The sequence below is a fragment of the Python bivittatus genome, unplaced genomic scaffold (assembly GCF_059951505.1).
Source record: "Python bivittatus isolate LINGU-HERP-01145 unplaced genomic scaffold, Pbiv_v1 ctg000120_np1212, whole genome shotgun sequence".
Lineage (NCBI taxonomy): Eukaryota > Metazoa > Chordata > Lepidosauria > Squamata > Pythonidae > Python > Python bivittatus.
The window spans coordinates 4092448-4108755 of NW_028277037.1; the positions used below are offsets into that span (position 1 = coordinate 4092448).

Sequence of the window (16308 nt, forward strand, 5' to 3'; positions counted from 1 at the left end):
CAGACGAGAGACCGGCAGAGGGAGAGACCCTCAGAGGAGAGGCGGAGCAGTTGGCGGCAGCCCACCTGGGGGCGAGAGGCAACCAAAACCCCAAACCTGTGCTTCCGATGTGGGGGCAGAGGCCACTGGGCGGCGCAGTGCCCAACGGAGCGGGAAGGAGCCCCACCCCAGCCCGAGGTCAAGCCCCCGCGTCCTGCTGGAAAGAGGGCAGGCGACCAACCGTGGAAGAGTGCAGTGGCAGCGGTGACTGAAAGAGGCCGAATGGGGTGGTCGACCCCTGAGACGGCGTCCTCCGGGGAGGATTCGAAGCCAGCGGGAAACGAGGTGCGCTTGCACTGAACGGTGTCCCAGTGCGAGCGGGGGAACCGAGGTGTGCGGACCCAATCGGGGATGAGGACTGCCCTCCGTTCCGGGTGAGGATACGCATCTGGGGGGGTAAGGTCCGGAGGGGAGGCACAGCTGCGGGTGCTGCTGGATTCAGGCTGTACCCACTGCTTGATGCACCCAGCTGTGGTCTCGGGACTCGGCCTACAGCTGCGGCACCTCCGGGAACCCATCGCATTCAGCCAGCTAGACGGCTCGCTGGCGGGGGGGGTCGGCTCAGTATTACACCGAGCCGGTCCAGATGACAATCAGGAGTCACCGGGAAGAACTAAGGTTCGTGGTGGTCCCGGTCGCCGACTACGCGGTGGTACTCGGCTTGGCGTGGCTGCAGCAACGGAACCCACATGTCGACTGGGCGGCGGAGGCGGTGTGATTCGGGGCCGAGGAGCCGGCGGAGCGCGAGAGCAGATGGGACCGGCCAGCAGCGACGGGCGCGGCCGCAGCCACAGATGGGCAAATGGAGGATCTGAGGCACGGGGGGACGAGGCAGGAGCAGACGGAGGTCGGGACCCAGGCGGCGACCGCAGCGACGGCAGCGCTGGAGACCCGGAGGCTCGCGGCGATCCCAAGGCATAGGCAGGCAGCAGCGGCCAGCAGGATGACTGCGGAACAAGGGCCAGAGTCCGGGGAAACCACGTCGAGCGGCGGCATCCCGAGGCAATACCGGGACCTGACGGCGGCGTTCGGGGAGAAGGAGTCCAACCAGCTCCCACCACATCCACCACACCAACCCAGTGACTGCGCCATTGAGCTAGAGCCAGGGGTAAAGCTGCCCAAGCCGAAAATGTACTCCCTGTCAATGAAGGAGATGGGTGCCCTTCGGGAGTTCATAGGCAAGAACACGGGGATTCATCCAACCCACGAAGTCACCATTAGCGGCCCTAGTACTATTCTGGGAGAAGAAGGATGGCTCACTCCGGATGTGCATGGACTATCGGGGGCTGAACGCAATCAGCACCGAGTACAAATACCCCCTCCCCCTGATGAAGGACCTAATGTCGCACCTATCCAAGGGGACGGTGTTCACAAAGCTGGACTTGCGCGAAGCATACTTTAGGGTTAGGATCCGCACAGAAGATGAGTGGAAGACGGTGTTCAATACGCCGCTCGGAAGCTACCAGTTTTCCATGATGCCGGGGGTGTTTATGCAGCTAATAAATGAGGTGCTGCACGACCTACTCTACCGGGGCGTCCTGGTCTACCTGGACGACATCCTCATCTACACCGAAACCCTGACGGAGCACGTGAGCCTGGTGTGCACGATGCTCCAGAGACTGCTGAAGGCGCAGCTGTACGCAAAGCTATCAAAATGCGAGTTTCATCGGGAGCAGCTGGATTACCTCAGCTACTGTATATCCAGTCGGGGGATTGAGATGGACCCGGAGAAAGTGAAAGATGTCCTGGGCTGGGAAGCGCCGTGAACCCGGAGGCAACTTCAAAGCTTCTTGGGATTTGCGAACTTCTACAGGCAGTTCATCCCGAACTTCACCCAAATCGCTCTTCCTCTGACGGACTTACTAAAAACCAAGGGCAGCGGGAAGCCCCCCAAACCCAGCATGGCACTCGCGTGGACTGCGGAATTCCAGGGGGCGTTTGAGGAGCTAAAACGGCGGTTCACGGCGGAGCCGATCCTGCGCCATCCCGACCCACATTGGCGATTTATCATCCAAGTAGACGCGTCAGATGTGGCAACGGGGGCGGTCCTGCTCCAACCCAGCCTGGAGGGGGCCATCCACCCGTACACCTATGCCTCCCGCAAATTCACGGAGACGGAGAGAAGGTGGATGGTGTGGGTGAAAGAGGCGTACGCGGTCAAGTGGGTGCTAGCCACGTGGAGGCATCTATTAGAGGAGGCAGCCAAACCATTCGAGGTATGGACGGACCACAAGAACCTCGAGGCCCTGAAGACCCCACGTAAGCTATCCCCCAAACAGGCCCGTTGGTCCCAATACTTCGGGAGATTCAGTTTCACCCTAAAACACATCCCCGGGAAGCGTAACTTCCTGGCAGACGGGTTGTCTCGCATGGTGCAGCACGCCAGCCTGCGAGAGGAAATCGTGGACTCCATCATCCCCGCCAGCAGGCTGGCTGCAAAGGCGGTAACCCGGAGCCAGACCAAGGGGGAGCGGCAGGACGCGGCGCCTGAGGTAAAGCAAGGGTTTGCGGAAGCGGCGGAGTGGGACGCTTGGCTCGAGCAAAACCGAGCAAGTCCCTATCTTCAGGTCTTCTACAGAATAGGGTTACTGTGCTTGAGTGCAATACTCTGAATGACCACTAGATGGCACCAACGAGATACCAAAGGGATACTCTTTGCTTCCCATCTAGTAGTTGTGCTGATTTTTGCAGGCCATGTATGGTAGCTCTGGTAGAGCTTGGATTTTAATCCTATTCCAACAGTCGTCTACTTTAGGTCATCTGTGAAGAGGCATACATGGAAGCAAGGAAACCTGCATTCTCATCATGAATTTTCCAAACGATTAACATTTCGCAAATTGTATTATTAGTAGTAATATTGTTGGGAAGTTTTCTATTGAAAGTTACCTAGTAACTTATGATTTGGTGATACAACACAGAAGATCTACAAAAGTTTAGAATAATTTGAATGGAATTACCCTGACTTCTATAGACTTTTCTGGCCTAGGCTGAGTGTGCTTGAGTGAATCATAACATTTCAATCCATGACAATTTATTTTATATCCTAGAGTTCCATTTTTTAAAAAATCGCTGAAGCTGATTCACCAGCCATGATTTTACTTTGTTAGAAATTGCTATTTTAACAGCTTTCCTGAAGGTTAATATTATATTATATGTGGATATTATAAGTAATGCTGCCTTCAAATGTAGCTTGGACTCTTCTGTTAGGTTGGAATTGCTGTGAAATTGCTAATTGGAGATGGACGACACCAGTACTTTATACTGCTACTTCAAGGCATTGTTTTTTACCATCACAGCCTTTCTTGGCTTGAGACCAGAAACTTCCTTTCCCCACATGCGATCCAGACTTCAGACATCTTTTACCAAGCGATCTTGCTAAATTATATATGGTGGGAAACCATACGCATCTCACAGAAACCATGTTGATGTCCTGTGTACCCTGCACCATTATGCACATGCAGTGTGAATAACTCAGGCAAATTATAGTTTATGTCATTTGTGTGACGACATATGTGATGTTACAAGTACCAACCGATCCTGTCTTTAGATGTCCCCATGGGGAACTATAGCAGGTGATGGCAGGGGGGACAACCAAGGCATGATTTGAACAGGGTACCCCTTCCTCTAAGAGATCCAACTGGTACTTGTAATTTTAAAACTTTCCCTTTTTATCATTTCTGGTTTTAAGCTGTTTTTACTCTCTTACTTTATATATTTGTCCTACCTGTATTGTATATTTTTATTGTTTGATTTCTTACAGTAAGTTGCCCTGAGAACATTTCTGAGGGGCAGCTTATAAATATCTTAAATATTACTATTTCCTTTTTATTCCCTTTCGGTTGAGTGCCATGCATTTAAATAGGGTTTAGCTTTCTTTTTAATCAGATGTGAAGTGCTTCGCAAGATAATAACTGAAAAACAGGATAAAAATATAGCAACCAACAAATAAATTAGGTGCAAACTTCAGTTGATCTTATTATAGCAGTTATAATTCCTGGGAAGAGCAATCACCTTTCTCTTACTTCAGCTTTGGAAACTATGATCAATTTTTGATTTATGTTGTGAAACTTATCTAAGTAAGTTTCCTTATTCAGCTATAAATAAAAGCTTCATCAGGATTTATCTGTTTATCACTTCTGATGTGCTATCAGGATATTTAGTTCATTTTTTACTGCCACATCGAAACTGTATGAATCAACATCAGCATCACTGCCATCAGTGCCATCACCACCACCATCATGAAGAGAACAGAAGGATTTGCCCCTGAATTTGGACATTGTGATAGACAAACCTGGCTCTGTTTATGAAATGGACAAGTTAACCTACAGAGGAATTAAATGAAAATGTCCATCTGCTTCCTTCAATTTCCAAGGAGAGCAACACAGGAGGGCAATTCCAGCCACTGACAAATACTTACCTCCAACTTCGTCTCGAGGTCCTTGATCTGTTGTTGGCTGTGGGTATGTTCTGTCTGGAGTTTTTCAATGGCCTGGCTATTCCCCTCTTTTGAGATGAGCTGTTTGGGAAAAAGAAACATTGTTTGCCAGGGTGAAAGAAAGACTGATAAAAAGGAAGTATTTGGCCCTTCTTAACCACTTGGTAGCAGGGATGTACACAGGGGATGGGCAAAAGGTTAAGATGCTGGCCACATCAAAGAATTTCAAGTTTACCATTGTGGCCACCATCTTGATATTTTTATTATTATTATTATTATTATTATTATTATTATTATTATTATACCCTGTGACACCCCTGCTTGGTAAATAAATCCACAGCATGGTACTATCTGGACATGTTGCTGTAATGTAGAATGACTTGTCTCTTACCGGCTGCATTTCCTAACAGCTAGAAGGAAATCTGCATAAACAGGAAGAGAGGCAGCTTAGCAGAACCCAAATATCCACAAAACAACACCCTCCCCCCAAGACAGATATGCCTTACAGTCAAGTAAGCTACGATATTGAGAATTACTTGCTATGAAAGAAGAATATTGTCCATTTGGAATATATATTAGCTTCGATGAACTTTCAATCCACTAAATGGAATCAGCTGATCAACTATTTATGGCAGTTCTACCAAGGGTATAATGATCACCCAGTTTTTCTGCCCATGTGGGTTTACAGAAGCAAAGGAGGTGTTTGGTGAACTCAGTATGTGTGATGGAATGGACTTAGGAAGGCCAGGCTCAGGGAGATAAACATGTTCTTAGCCCCCAACAGGAGCGTGGGAAGTTCAAGAAGATGAGGCTGGCACCTCCCTAAGGAATTCACGGTGTTGTGGCTGGCTGGCTTGGGAACTGGGGTTCAGTCCGGGGAGATTTCTGTCTGGAGGTTGAAGCTAATAAACGCAACAGAACTGTATTTGCATTGTCTCTTGGAGTTCTTTGGGCTGAACCTGACATCACTCCCTGGAGATCCGTTGCCATGATTCAAACTCCCTCTTCTTGAAGGTAGTAGGTGTCTGGGGAGATTGATCTACCTGGATATGGAAAGTCAGTCTTCTACAATTCCTAGTAAACTGGTAGCAGAAAAGCCCAGGATGGGAGAAGCTGTTTTAAAAAGGCATTAAAAAAACCCTATCCATTGTTCTCTCTTCGCAATAAAATTGATTTGGTAAGACTGGCCTAGAATGAGCGACTGTTTCAAGAAGACAAGGAGAAAGAGCTGTTGTGCTTCCACTGTCTCTGAAGAGTGTATCGTATTGTTACAACATTTTTTTTTCTACAATGGATTTACAAGTCCATACATCAAAGATAGATGCTTCAAGAGAGGTGGAATACATGCATACATTTCCCCCTTGTCCTTTTAAAATGAATTAAACGTTATCTTATCACTCCCAGTTGCTATTTTGAAGATGTAAGGTAAATGCAGAAAAATATGAATAGTACCAATTTCATATCTGAATCAGCTTGAATGGTGTTTATTTGGATACATTTTATCACGGTATGAAAATGGGAATTAGTTTGAAGAGTCAGAAGGTGATGGTGCTACGGGAACTGGCCAACAGCTACCGTTACAGCTTTCTAGTTTTACAATAAGCAACAAAGATAGTTTACAGGAGTTTCTTCTTTCTCTGAATTCACTCCAGAAGAGAGAGAAAAAAACAGTATGTTTGCAAATAGTAACTATTGAACAATATCTACCGTGATTTATTTATTTATTACATTTATATGCTGCCCATCTCCCCCAGAGGGGAGATTAAGTTTTACACATGCCATTGCTCTAAAGCTAAGTTTTTCAGAGGGAAAGTACTGTTTATATGTATACATGGGTGTGTGTAGGGTGGTGGGGGAGAGGAATTAAATCTGCATTGGGCCTACCATCTTGCAAATTTTGACATACACCCCTCCCCCCAAGGATGCTCCTGTTGGTACATCAACTGGCTTAATATAACTAGTTTAGTAGAATTCTTGCTTCGTACTGTAAGGTAAAACAGTTGTAATGCCATTCCACGTTCACCAGATTAACAAAACAAAACACTTATACATCTAACCATAAGAAACAGAAAAGATTTAATTGCTTTTTACATACCCAGTATCTCGCCCAGGAGAAGGAGTCTGAAATGTGAGTGAACCAGATCAGAAGGTGATATTGGGGAAATCAACTCTTTGTATGTTCCAAATTGTTTGTAGAAAAGAGGTTTTTTATAAGTCTGGCTGAATATGAGTAACAATACAGCCATATTCACAGGCAGGCTTAACAGGAAACATAAAACACGATGTAAACTTTGGAATCATATACTAGCTACCTACTTTGATTTTATTATACAAATCTCCATAGATTAACTCTTTTCTTTTGAAACCTAGCTTCTGGTTTGCCTAATAAATCTAAATATTTTATTACTTAGCTAATTGTGTTCTGCTGAGTTTATAACATTTTTTGATAGTCTTCTGAAGAAGGATGAAGTAAAATTAAGATTTTATTACAGCATTGTAAAAGAAAATTAATGATGAAATGATCTTTTTAAGCTGTGGAAAGACAAATGACATAGGAATTCATGTTGCGGAACGTTTCATTATTGACACATTTTTGCTGTCTGTGTGTGTTTCACATAAAACATGGGCTTAGCTTTATATACTGCATATATATATATACACACACATATATACTGTGCAATACATAGCTGGAGTTGCTGATACACAGACATTCAGAATTAATGAAACGATTTCATTAAAAATTAGACCATGTTCCCTATTTTGAAGTGGGAAAGGTGGGATAAAAATCTCATAAAACAACAAGATTTTTCTAAACTTCAGCAGGCTTGTTATTGATGGATGCAGAATCATTTGGTGACGTCCGTAGGAATACATTCTCAAAACGTCCCAGAGATCTCCTATCAGCTCAGAGAGAATACTTTTTCAAGGGAGTTGGTTTCCACTTATATCTCTGAGTCATGTAGCATGGGGGATAAAACATACATTCATAAACCAGAACTTTAAAAATACTAAGTTCCACTTGCAATGGTTAGCAGACCTTATAAATAAAGAAAACTGTTTCGCTCATCCGCATGACTCATATCCTTCTCTTGCTCTCAACAGAGAGTACAGAATCCTCATTAAAATTGATAAGAAACTGTGAATAGAAAACTTCTTGTCAGATGATGCTTCTGTTTTGAACAAATCAGAACTTTAGAAGTTTTTTTTAGGACTCAGTGGATACATTCTGTCTTATTTTGTTTAAAAAAACCAACTTTTTGACATGGAGAAAAATGTGTATTTTCCACCACATCTTATAATAGTTTCATTTAATTGTTTAAATTATGGTCTTGTCCTCACACTCTTCTTTGCTGTTATGTCCTATCAGTAATGCCACTGTATTACCACACCAGATTGGCATAAAGTTTGCTTCTGCCTATCCAGGGTCATCTTTATGCTGAGTATATAAGCCTGATTTCACCTCCTTTTCTTCATCCTCCTTAACTGGGTGTGGCCACTCATATGGCTAAATTGGGAAGAGAAGGAGGACCCATTTGGTGGAATTAGTGAACAGACTTCTTCAAAAGATTGATATTTGTATAGTCAGAATTTTTGAGGGCAAACTTTCTACACTGTGGAGTCTTTGGTGCTCTCTGAGCTTGGTTGTTTGCCTGTAGATGTTTCATTATCCAACTAGGTAACATCGTCAGTGCAAGTTGGGGGTTTGCTGCCTGTTTGTCTATAGTAGCTTGTCCTGCCAGCTTTGGTGGGGGTGTGGTTTCCTCCTTGGTGGTTCCTTGATTAGAGTATTGTTTTCTGCCTGATTGTTTGTCTGGTGTTAATCCCCACATATATGAGTGTTGGCTGCTGGAGGGGATGTGTTTTATCTTTTTGTTTCCTTCCTAGTTTTTTTGCTGTCTCCTTTGAAGACAACAGCCATCAGTAGACACATAGAGATAAACCACATTTACACACCATTCAAAAGCTACTAAATATAAACAACCAGCAAACTTCATTCTCCCCCACACTGGTGATGTTATCTAGTTGGGTAATGAAACGTCCAAGAACCATGAGCTACACCTATTCTCTTCTATTGGAACTTTCTACACTATTAAACATAATTCTAATACACATTATTCAGAAGTTTTACAAAATACATTCACTTCATGATGTGGTACTGTAACTATGCAGGTCCAGGATATATTCATACTGGATAAGACTATTTGTGTGTGTAATGTTTCTTCTTTCCCCAAAAAACAAAGCTTTGCTTCTACATCAACTTTAACTACACAATGCGATAAAACAGGCTTGAGTTGATTAAAAAAAAAATCACAGAGGTGTTCCCTGTGCTTTCATTTCCATAAAGTTAATATAATCCTCCAGATCTTAATTTAAAAATAATTTATTGGAAATTAATTGCCTCTGGATACAAATATCCATTTTTTAATTAGGCTATTAAGAATATTAAGCTCGAGGTGAAACTAAGGCAACCAGCCCCATGAACGTTTGGGTATAAAGTCTCTCTATTGCAATATACTTAAAGATTTTAATTCCGAAGTCCTGGATTGTTCAACAGATAGTCAACTGTAAAGCTGATCAACAGCCAAAGTCTGGTTTTAATTAAAAGGAAAATGGAATTAGTTAAGAAAAGTCATCTTGCAGAAGGAAATTTTACAACCCCGGTAAATAGACTGTTCAGGCATAGGCCTTTTGAGGAAACTAAAATAGAAATGTAAGCCACAAACAATGTATACAGTATGGAAGGAGGCACAAGTAAGTGAAAAAAAATCTGCCACATCACTATTCTTTCTATTTTCAAATCATCCCCAGTGCACTTTAATGCCACCAGGACTTGGTCATTATCACGCATGACTTATGAGCACATTCAGGGTTCTTTCTGGTCTGGACTATAAAACAGGACCAGGGAAGTGGTAGCGGGCATGGCAGAATTAGTTCCCCAAATCAAGTGACTAGAGACAGGAGCAAGAATGCATACTTCACTTGTGCACAAGACAAAGGCAAAATAACTTTCTCTGCAAATTAGAAGCCACAGCATTGGCTTGGAGCCTACATTGTATAATGGCCAGGAACATCCTTGGCGGTGGTGGTAAAATTCAGATAGTGACTGTGACCATGTGACTCATGTAAAAAAAGCAGAGGGGGGCTCAATTGCATGGTTGTGGCTACCTTCTCAACTTTTTTGACCTGCCCTTCAAGCAGATCTCCTGAGGATAGTTGTGGACACAACCTGCAGCAGTCCCAAAATATAATCTTCATATGATAGGACTCAAGGAGCCCAGAAGATTTAGGAAATCACATTTCCATCTCCTGTTGAATTGGATGTTCCTTCAGCTGAAAACCTATTTCCTGGCACTTTCTCTGTTAATTTTTTACCTCTTTCTCAATATCAGTCATGATAACCATATTCGTTGGCCAGCATTTCCAGACAGAGCATACTCTAGGTTTCTGATTTTTGGCTATGGTTACTTTTCTTAGCTTTTTCCTGATGATTCCACTTTCCTTTTATTTTATAAAATCAAATTCTGAATCTAGGTAGAAAAAGGGCAGATACCCATTGTCTTCTATAAAATGCTAAATTGTGGTTTTATTAGCGATGTTCAACCACGTGAACCCAACTGATGGGATTCACAGTTACCAAACCATAAATTAACCATACTAAGCCACAGCTTAGTTCACTACAATTTAGCCTAGCATGTTGTGAAATCCCAGACCACAAAGAGGTAGGGCTCCCCCCCCCCAAACCAGGAACTTTCAAGATAATATGCCTGTCCAAGCAATGGGTAAAAATCAAGCTAAACAACTAAAAAAAGCCAGAAGGATTTCCATCCATTTTCTGCCAAAACGTGCAGGCTGATTCCCACATTGCACTAAACTATAACATGCTTTCTCTGGTTTTGTCTCAATATGTTTCAGTTTGCAAACCATAATTTATGGCTTAGCATAAAGTATGAGTTCACCTAATTGTGGTTTATTTGGCAAACATGATTAAAGCAATCATGGCTTAATGTAGGATGTGATCCTAGACAATGTCTTCATTGAGTTTTTAAAATGAGGAGAAAGAGGAACAGAATTCTGTACAGCATTACATAGTCTGAGCTTCAAACATGTTGAAAATCCCTGTAACAACTCAGAGCATAGACTAGAATTTGCACAATTTCTGCTGAATTCAGGATACCGTCATCTTCTCATTTTGAATCTTTAGTTTGGATCATATTCCAGTTGAATTTATTTCATAGTCAGCCCTCCTGTCAGCATTGTAGCAAGAGCAACATTTGATTTCTTCCAAGCATTTAAACGTTCAGACTCATCTCTGAAAACATTATGCTGTGTACAAAACATCTGACAAGTGTTGCAAATATTGTGTCATTATCATTATTTATATTTTTGAGATGCCTTTTTCAATACTAGTTATAGGTACCAGATTTGGGCTGCAAAATCCAGATAACCACTAGGTAGCAGGAACAAACTACAGGAAATGTTGACTCTTTGCTGCTATTCATAGGTCACCAGTAATGTTGCAGCCAAATCTGGTAGTTTTGCATTTTTGTAGTTTGCATAAATACATTTCCGGCAATTATGGTATATATATTTTAAATTGTTATTAAGGAAGCCTTGGAAATCAGTGCAGGCCAAAGATTAGGCAATTAACCCATTAAACTAGCAGAATATCAAACTGAAATAAATTTAGGTAGAACCATAAATCTTTGTCCTTGACTTTATTAAAGTGTTAAGAATGTTTGATTGTGCTATTTAAACACAATATATAAAAGTTTGCATTAATTCATTTTTAGTATGCCATACATCTTTGTGCAATTCTGCAGTAGCTTAAGTTGACAATGTGTCCTTAAAAACAAGTGATTACATGGCGCAAGAGACTGTCAATCAGGGTTTATCATATGCCAGGTCCCTGCTACAATTTGGCCTTTGAAAGCCCAACCTGATTCTCAGCTGATGTGCAGGGACAGGCAAAGACAGAGCATCATAAAAATTAGATAGGATGCTTCAGCCAGGTTGCCGTTCTAAACACCTACTAGAAGGCAACTCCTTAGAGTAGGTCTTGCATCTAAGTAAACTTGCAGGTTTCTGTTGCATGAGATTTTGAGGGCTGTTTCTTACAGGACATAAATATCAATTGCACTGTTGTGAGATTCTTTCATCCTCCTTTTCATGCCCCCCTCCATTCTGCCCACAGAATGGGCGCATTGTTAATTCTATTTCTCAACCTGCCTGTCTTGATCCAGTAGCTGAATTGAGCTTCTTCAGTTACATGCTGACGTTAGCCAGACCTGCACCGAAGAAGGTATGCAAAATTCAGAGGGCGATAAAATTGCCTCTTTGCCTTTCAAATATCCAAAACAGGAAAATCCAGCCCTCCTGCTTGCTTCTTCCACAACTGGCCTATAAAATGAAACAATAAGGCAACACAAAAAACAGATCCAATTCATTTGTGTGAGTTTATTTCTAGTTTGTTGACCACTCCAATGTTAACAACATCAGTAACGATGCTGCCAAGAATGACAACTCACCATTTTAATTTTCCTTCTTCCTCCATCTTTGAATATCACTAAATGTTATGGCGGAGGAACGTTTCCCTTGAGTTGAACTCAACTCCTGGTGACCTAATGGACATGTCCATGTAGTGTTCTCAGCACTATCTTTTCCCTTTAGCCCTGGAACCTCCTGATGGCCTCCCATCCAAGTATTCACCAAGACTGACCCTGCTTAGCTTTTTCAAGATCAGCCAAGGTCAGCAAGGTACTAACATCCACTTAAAAAACACCCTCCCTCTCTAATCTGCAGTTGTGTCAGTGTGGGTGTTATCTTACTGCAGGGTATACATTACATTTCATGCCTTTTTCTTTCTGAAGAATTGCTGTGCCAGTTTTTTTTAGCCCTAAATGCAATTGTCGCTTGATAGGCACAGATTAAGGAATAAAATGCAGTATCTGCTGTATTTATGGCCTGTGTTTTTGCTGTGTTCTCATGTCTTTGCCTTCATCTGATCCAAAGTGTATATGAGATAGTTTAAATCAGTGTTTCTCAAACTTGGCAACTTTAAGATGTGTGGACTTCAATTCCCAGAATTCCCCAGCCAGCATGTTATTTCTGGAACAGCACCATGTAGAAACTCCCGGAAGCCTTGTGAGGACCCTCAAAAGTGAGGCTGACCTTGAATCAGCTCCATCTTTAGATATGGAAGGGCACTGTGTTTTCAAGTACAAAAGGAAACAAATAAAAAGAACAAAGTGGGGGAAAATCTATGCAAGTTACTGAAAACTTGTTAGAAAATCAAAGAAATGTTGAGGAGATTCATGACTGGATATTCTACAAATATTGTAACTAAATAAATAGACTATTATAAACTCTTGTAATATCCTGCTGATCGCCATAAGGTATCAAAATCTCAAGGATTTATATAAAAATACACCGTTCTATTTTGCCAAGGTTTGTTAAAAGTTTACTCAAGCTCTTCTGCTCAAAGGAAAAGATAAGTTTATAGCACAGAGCAAGAAAAACCAACCATTTCTTTGGATTATTGCCACAAATGCATGTGAGAAGAACTGGTTTTTGGGGATATCTAGGCTAAATGCTAAACTCAACTCCCTCAATTTTATTTAAATGGTTTGTACCACAACAATGACTAATTACCATTTTTTAACAAAAAAGCATGACAGTCCTTAATATATAGCACTCACGACCTTAGTAATATACAACATGCAGGAACAACAAAGCCATTTTGATCAAATTCACAGAGAAAATGGCAAAGTGCAAATGCATGATATGTGCAATAGGAATACTTTATTAGTAATGATTTAGTAACTCCTAAATCTTTCTTCTTCCTAAAAACAAATTTTAGCGGTTCCAAGAATACCAACTTTAAAAAAAAGACTTAACAACCCCCCAAAACATTTTGCCATCCTGTGAAAAGTCCTGTTTCCTTAAGGTTAAGGTTACGACCAAGGTTCCCAGTTACTAGAAGAGATGTGTTTTTTGATCAGATACATCTAATTTTGTACAGGCTTCAACACTTGGCCCAATTATTCCAGGGGGGGAAAAAAGCTTTTTTCTAGCAGACTTGGTACAGTGGAAAAAGATAGTTTTACTTACTGTGTTCTCTGGACAGGCATAGCAACAAGGATAGCAAAACAAACAGGAAGCCTGTCTTCTGTATCAAACATAGGCAATACAATATGCATGTTACCTGGAGACAACACAATAGCTTTTATACCCATTCAGCTTTTTTTCATCTGTATGGAAAGGAAAAAATGTCCTTTCAAAAGCATAGAGAAACAGCCAAAGTTTGTGTTTGTTTTAAAGAAACATGTTAGCTAATCTAGTTCATCCAGGTTCAAATGTTCAAGAAAGGAAAAGAAGAGAAATCTTGTGCATAAACATGTTGAGGAAGGGGTGCCTGTGGGGTGGGGAGCCTAGATGGGGGGGCCACAACTGTGCAATTGAAGCTCTGTTTCCTTTTTTACATCCTAGGAAGAATATCTGTGCATTTGAACTTTGGTTTGGAGAAGACTCCTGAGAATACCATGGATAGCCAAGAAAACAAACTGATGGATCATCAAACAAATCAACCCACAATACTCACTTGAAGCATAAATGACCAGACTCAAATTATCCTACTTTGGACACATTATGCGAAGATCTAGGTCTCTAGAGAAGGCTTTAAAGCTGGGAAAGGTGGAAGGAAAGAGGACACCAGCAGCAAGGGGGATAGTTACAGTAGCAATGAGCGTACCATTGGAAGAGCTGAAGGACCAGGTTAAGACAGATCATCATGGAGAAAATCTATGTGGTTGTTAAGAATTGACAGCGACTTGATGGCATGTCATCAATCAATCAATCAATCAATCAATCAATCAATCAATTATATGGCCTTTTTCTCATCCCAAGTCCAAATCAGAGGCACTTTAAAATAATCCTTAGTTTTAAAGCAGTGTTTCTCCTCTCCTCCTGATACAGTTTGATCCAGGATGCTTCCATGTTGTGGTGGCTAGCACAGTCAGGGGTGGGATATGCAGAGCTTGGATTGGGCACTGAAGGCTGATGCAGGCACACCCCGTCCCCTCTGGTTCCAGGAACTGTCCTCCATGAACATCTGGACTTGGGCTGGAAGGGAGAGTGGACACCTGCCTTCCATAGAGGCATCTGCTTGGTAATGTTTAACTAGTACATTCTTCTCTGTGTGTGTCTGAATATTGAACATGATATAAAAGCAAACAAGGGTATTTGCAAGGTATTGTCCAAGAAGTCAAAATGGCAGCCGCGACACACATAAAACCAGGTGGAGTTTCTACTGTATTGCACTGTTGTGACTGCCATCCTGACTTTTTCAGCCACTCTTTGTGGACAACCCTGAAAACAAACTTTAAAGAAACATAAGAAGAGGAAATAAAAATAAAAATTCAAATGAATAAGGAAGAGATTTAGACATGTCATGGAGGTTATAATTTTCCAGTATGACATAGTTGCAAACAACTAAAAATATTATATCACTTGAATAGACTAAAAATCACTAGGTATTAAACTCTGAACTAAAACTACTTTTGAGAACTATAGTGAACACAGTAGAAATCACCACATAAAATTAAAGGCTATGATAAATGCAATTCATATTAGTTTTTGATACCTTGTGAAATTAAAATATAGTCTATACAAAGAGAAACCCCAGATTTATCTGTGGTACAAATCCATGTGTTAAGTTATAATCAAGGAATGGTTTCCACCCTGAACTGAATTCTGTGTCAGACTTGCTTTTAAAATGCAAAGTTCTTCTACACCAGTGTTTCTCAACCTTGGGAACTTTAAGATGTGTGGACTTCAACTCCCAGAATTCCTTAATGATCCAATTCCCCAGCCAGTTGAAGTCCACACATCTTAAAGTTCCCAAGGTTGAGAAACGCTGGTCTAGACATTGAAGCAGACATTGAAGCAGACATTCCCACAAAAGCCATTCTTCCATTGGGCAATCAAACAACCCACTTAGTACTTTCCAACATGCTTATCAGGTCTAACACCAGCTTCTTATCACATCCCATATTTTACTATGAATGATGATCCAGATTGTTTTTAAATCAAAACATATAAAAACATAATAATCAGGGGTAAGTGTTGATGGCCCATTTGAACTCAAGCAACGCAGCCACAATGCTTGCAATGTTAGCATTAGAAACTAAAAATTTTATATAACAGAAGACTTTTCATCTGGATGCTATTGTAGACGTTTTGAAGAAACTTTTAAGGAAACTTGGCAAAAATGGAACTGTCTCTGTGTGTATACACAGATACAGACACACACACACACACAATCACACATATTCCTTGACTTTTGACAATTTATAGTGACTGGTATGACATTACAAGTGTTTATAAATGTTCATTCATTTATTTATTTACTGTATTTGTAGAATTCTTTGTCCTCCTATAGAAACTACAATATAGAAATGATTTTAATCTCCTCCAAATCAGAAGGGCCACTCATCTGGATGAGGAGTTTTGGAGTATCTGTCCAGTGGAAGCACTCATGGTTACACCTTATGCCATGTCCAGAAGAAATCCTTTCTCAGCTTGGGGAAGTACATATTGTGAAATATTTGGCTGGCATTCAAGGTCCTCTTGAAATCTAGGTTCTGCTGTTATGTGGCATCCTATGGAGTACCTTCAGATGGTCCTCCATATCATCTGTCCTTTGATTGAGGACATGTCTGGCCTTTTCATAGCCCAGAATAGAAAGGACCTGGCTGAGAATTCACAAGAAGTTAGCCTGGACTCTGTAGCAGCCCTCCAGCTTGGAGAATGGTCCTCTGCCAATACAAGGGGTAATT

General features: G+C 41.6%; 1 protein-coding gene across 1 annotated transcript in view; it reads right to left on the reverse strand.

The window, feature by feature from the left end:
• The window catches only part of LMNTD1 (lamin tail domain containing 1), a 114777-nt gene extending 104122 nt beyond the window's left edge, over window positions 1–10655 (reverse strand). Inside the window, exons 1-4 of the mRNA XM_088134995.1 lie at window positions 10650–10655; window positions 9771–9832; window positions 6715–6733; window positions 4457–4555 (exon numbers count right to left, since the gene is read on the reverse strand). Of these exons, the coding sequence (XP_087991121.1) occupies window positions 4457–4555; window positions 6715–6733; window positions 9771–9832; window positions 10650–10655 (186 nt within the window). The remainder of the gene's footprint in view (window positions 1–4456; window positions 4556–6714; window positions 6734–9770; window positions 9833–10649) is intronic.
• Window positions 10656–16308: the final 5653 nt, after the last annotated feature.